Source organism: Neopsephotus bourkii, unplaced genomic scaffold (assembly GCF_033783945.1).
Source record: "Neopsephotus bourkii isolate Nb327-2 ecotype Australia unplaced genomic scaffold, CSIRO-AGI_Nbou_v1 NB_96, whole genome shotgun sequence".
NCBI classification, from domain to species: domain Eukaryota; kingdom Metazoa; phylum Chordata; class Aves; order Psittaciformes; family Psittacidae; genus Neopsephotus; species Neopsephotus bourkii.
The window spans coordinates 168,473-171,007 of record NW_026900613.1 but is presented as its reverse complement, the minus strand read 5'-3'; the positions used below and the strand labels follow the sequence as shown (position 1 = coordinate 171,007).

The 2,535-nt window shown below is 53.7% G+C and overlaps 1 protein-coding gene across 1 annotated transcript; it reads right to left on the bottom strand.

The window, feature by feature from the left end:
* Nucleotides 1-1,684: 1,684 nt before the first annotated feature.
* On the bottom strand, nt 1,685-2,162 carry NXNL2 (nucleoredoxin like 2). The gene is given in 2 exon segments (XM_061356304.1): nt 1,685-2,096; nt 2,099-2,162. Coding segments are annotated over 2 exon segments (468 nt in total). The 3' UTR covers nt 1,685-1,692.
* Nucleotides 2,163-2,535: the final 373 nt, after the last annotated feature.

Below are 2,535 nucleotides of genomic sequence, written 5' to 3'. Positions count from 1 at the left end.
CTGACACAGAAAAGCCAATTACACTATCCCTGTACCTCCATTCCACATGACTTGGGCAACAGCAGAGTCAGAAATAGACCCCTAATCCCCAGAGACTGAAGCTGTAAGCGCATTCCCATGGTCTATACTGAACAGCTTGCTGGATGTTGTAACTTCAAGTGCTACATTTCTGTCAGGAAATTTGCCTGAATTCTATTAGAATTAGTAGATACCAAATAAAATTACTGCCTGGGGAGTCTTTGGAGAACTGTGGAAAACAGCATTGCTATTTCAATCTAATTTTAAGTCAGTGGAAACTATCATTAAAAAGCATAACATTAATTGCCTGCTGACATCCAGGAATGATCCAAGAAAGGATGAAATAGCTCCTGGCATCAGGCTTGAGGTTGCCAAAGTGCACTGATAAAACAAGATTAGTAAACCTCTTCCAAACAAGTAGCTAGCAGGTTTCACAGCTCTATCCTGGTGGCACACAGGAATGGATCTAGAATTAAATGAACACCGGCATAGAATTCCGTTAGAACAAATCTTGCTGTTAGTTTAACTACCCAGTTTATGTTCAAAGGTCACATCAACCCCTTGACTTTGATGTCACCTGTAACAATGTTTTCCACAATCTACTTGCACATTATTTATGGGGGTGAGGGGTGGAAATCCCTTTACAGTACTTACAGGTACCTTTAGTCCCTAGTTACAGGCACTTCAGTAGCCCCGAACATCTTACCTGTTCCTCCATAATCCCATCTATACTTCTTGATACCAGCTAAATCATGTTTCTGACAGCCACACAAATGAGTCTGCACCCTTCATTTATATCATCAAAACAGCTGATTCTTGATATAATACTTCACCCTGTTACTTTTCAGCATCTCCTTTCCTTTTGCTAGTCTGCTGAACAAGCTGCCTACAGGAATACCCCTTTAGGGACCTATGAGCAAAGAACTTCATCCTAGCTACCACGTGCATCTATTTGCCTCAGCTACACTGCAGCTGTTACGAAGTTTCTTTCATCTAGCTTACCTGTATCTGCCCGAAACTCTCCAGTTTGCTCTGCTCTCCTCTAAGCTGTAAAGCTACAAGTTCTGCTGCTTCTTCACTTACCTTTTCTCCAGAGCATTAAAAAGCTAGGCAACTCAGAACAACCTAAACAGCAATTAACTGCTGTGCTGAAAAACAACCGTTTGCCGTTATTTTTGACTCACTGTTCAGGTCAGCTCAATACGCGGAGTCTTTATTAAACCTTCTTCAAAGCTCTTTTAAATCCTAAATTAGCTACACAAATCTAATTTTCCTTCATGGCGTTCTTTTCAGGTGTAAATAGGCTAAAGCCCCAGTTACTTATCTGAAGCAACTAAGCTGTTAGTTCAGTGTTAGTTTGTGGCACACCTTCGCGGGAGCCCAGGGAAGTCCCCCTAACAGCACCCGCTGCCACAGGGCAGGAGGGAGGCAGGACTGCTCTGACTGGGTGCTGAACAGTGCGCTCCCCCGAAAGGCCGCTGGTGCAGCCTGGGGGCAGGAGCGGATCAGAAGGCAGGCGGAGGTCCCGTGGTGCTTTAGCAACGAGTACTCAGCGGTCACACCTCCCTATCGCTAAAGCACACGCACTCCCGAGGAGGGTGTCCGCAGACGCACACCCCCCGCCCGCAGCACTGCCCCGGACTCTGGCGGGCGGGGGGATGCTGCCGCCGGTACTCACTGTTTGTAGGGGTCGTGGAAGGGCAGGGCCAGCCAGTCCCCGTGCATGGCGTTCATGTACCCCGCCATCTCCTCGGCGCTGTGGTCGGAGGAGATGAAGACGACCTCGAAGGGGGCAGGAGGGCGCTTCCCCTCCAGCAACTCCTTATAGAAGTCGCAGAGGATGGGCGTGAAGTCACGGCACGGCGAGCACCAGCCAGCGGAGAAGTACAAGCCCACGACCTTGTTTTGCAGGGCCTCCTCCGGGTCCACGCTGCGGCCGTTCTTGCTGACCAGGAGCCTCCCGCTGAACACATCCACCATGTTGCCGCCGGCCGGCCACGCGGGACGCAGTGGGGCTACAGGTGGCACCGAGGGCTGCGAGTCCAGGCTACTGTCAGAGAGTCCCTGCGGTGGCACTGCGCACTTGGACCAACCTTCCCGCTGCCGCCGCGAGCACCACACTCAAACCGGTCACCACGGCGCATCCCGAACCGTTCCCCTCGCCGCCACCTTTATAGCGGTCCGCACCGCCCGCGCCCGCCCGCCGCTGACTGACAGCAGCCTTCGCCAATGGCCGCGTCTGGAGGGTGTGGCGGCGCCCCGCCCTGCCGGAGCCGTCGGTGCCCGGTGTGACTGACCACCTGCCGGCGGCGCAGACCCCGCGCCCCGCGGAGCCCGGCGGGCATTCGAGGCCGCGCTGTGGACGGCAGGGGCAGCGCGGGGGGACGATTGCGGCCTCCTGGGGAGCGCTGGCAGCGGGGTCTACAAAAACACAGTGGGGCGTCGGTGGTTGTGACAGAGTGTGTGACAGTGGTGCCGTGCCCCGCGCAGCCTTCGACGAGCCAGGGCACCGTCCCG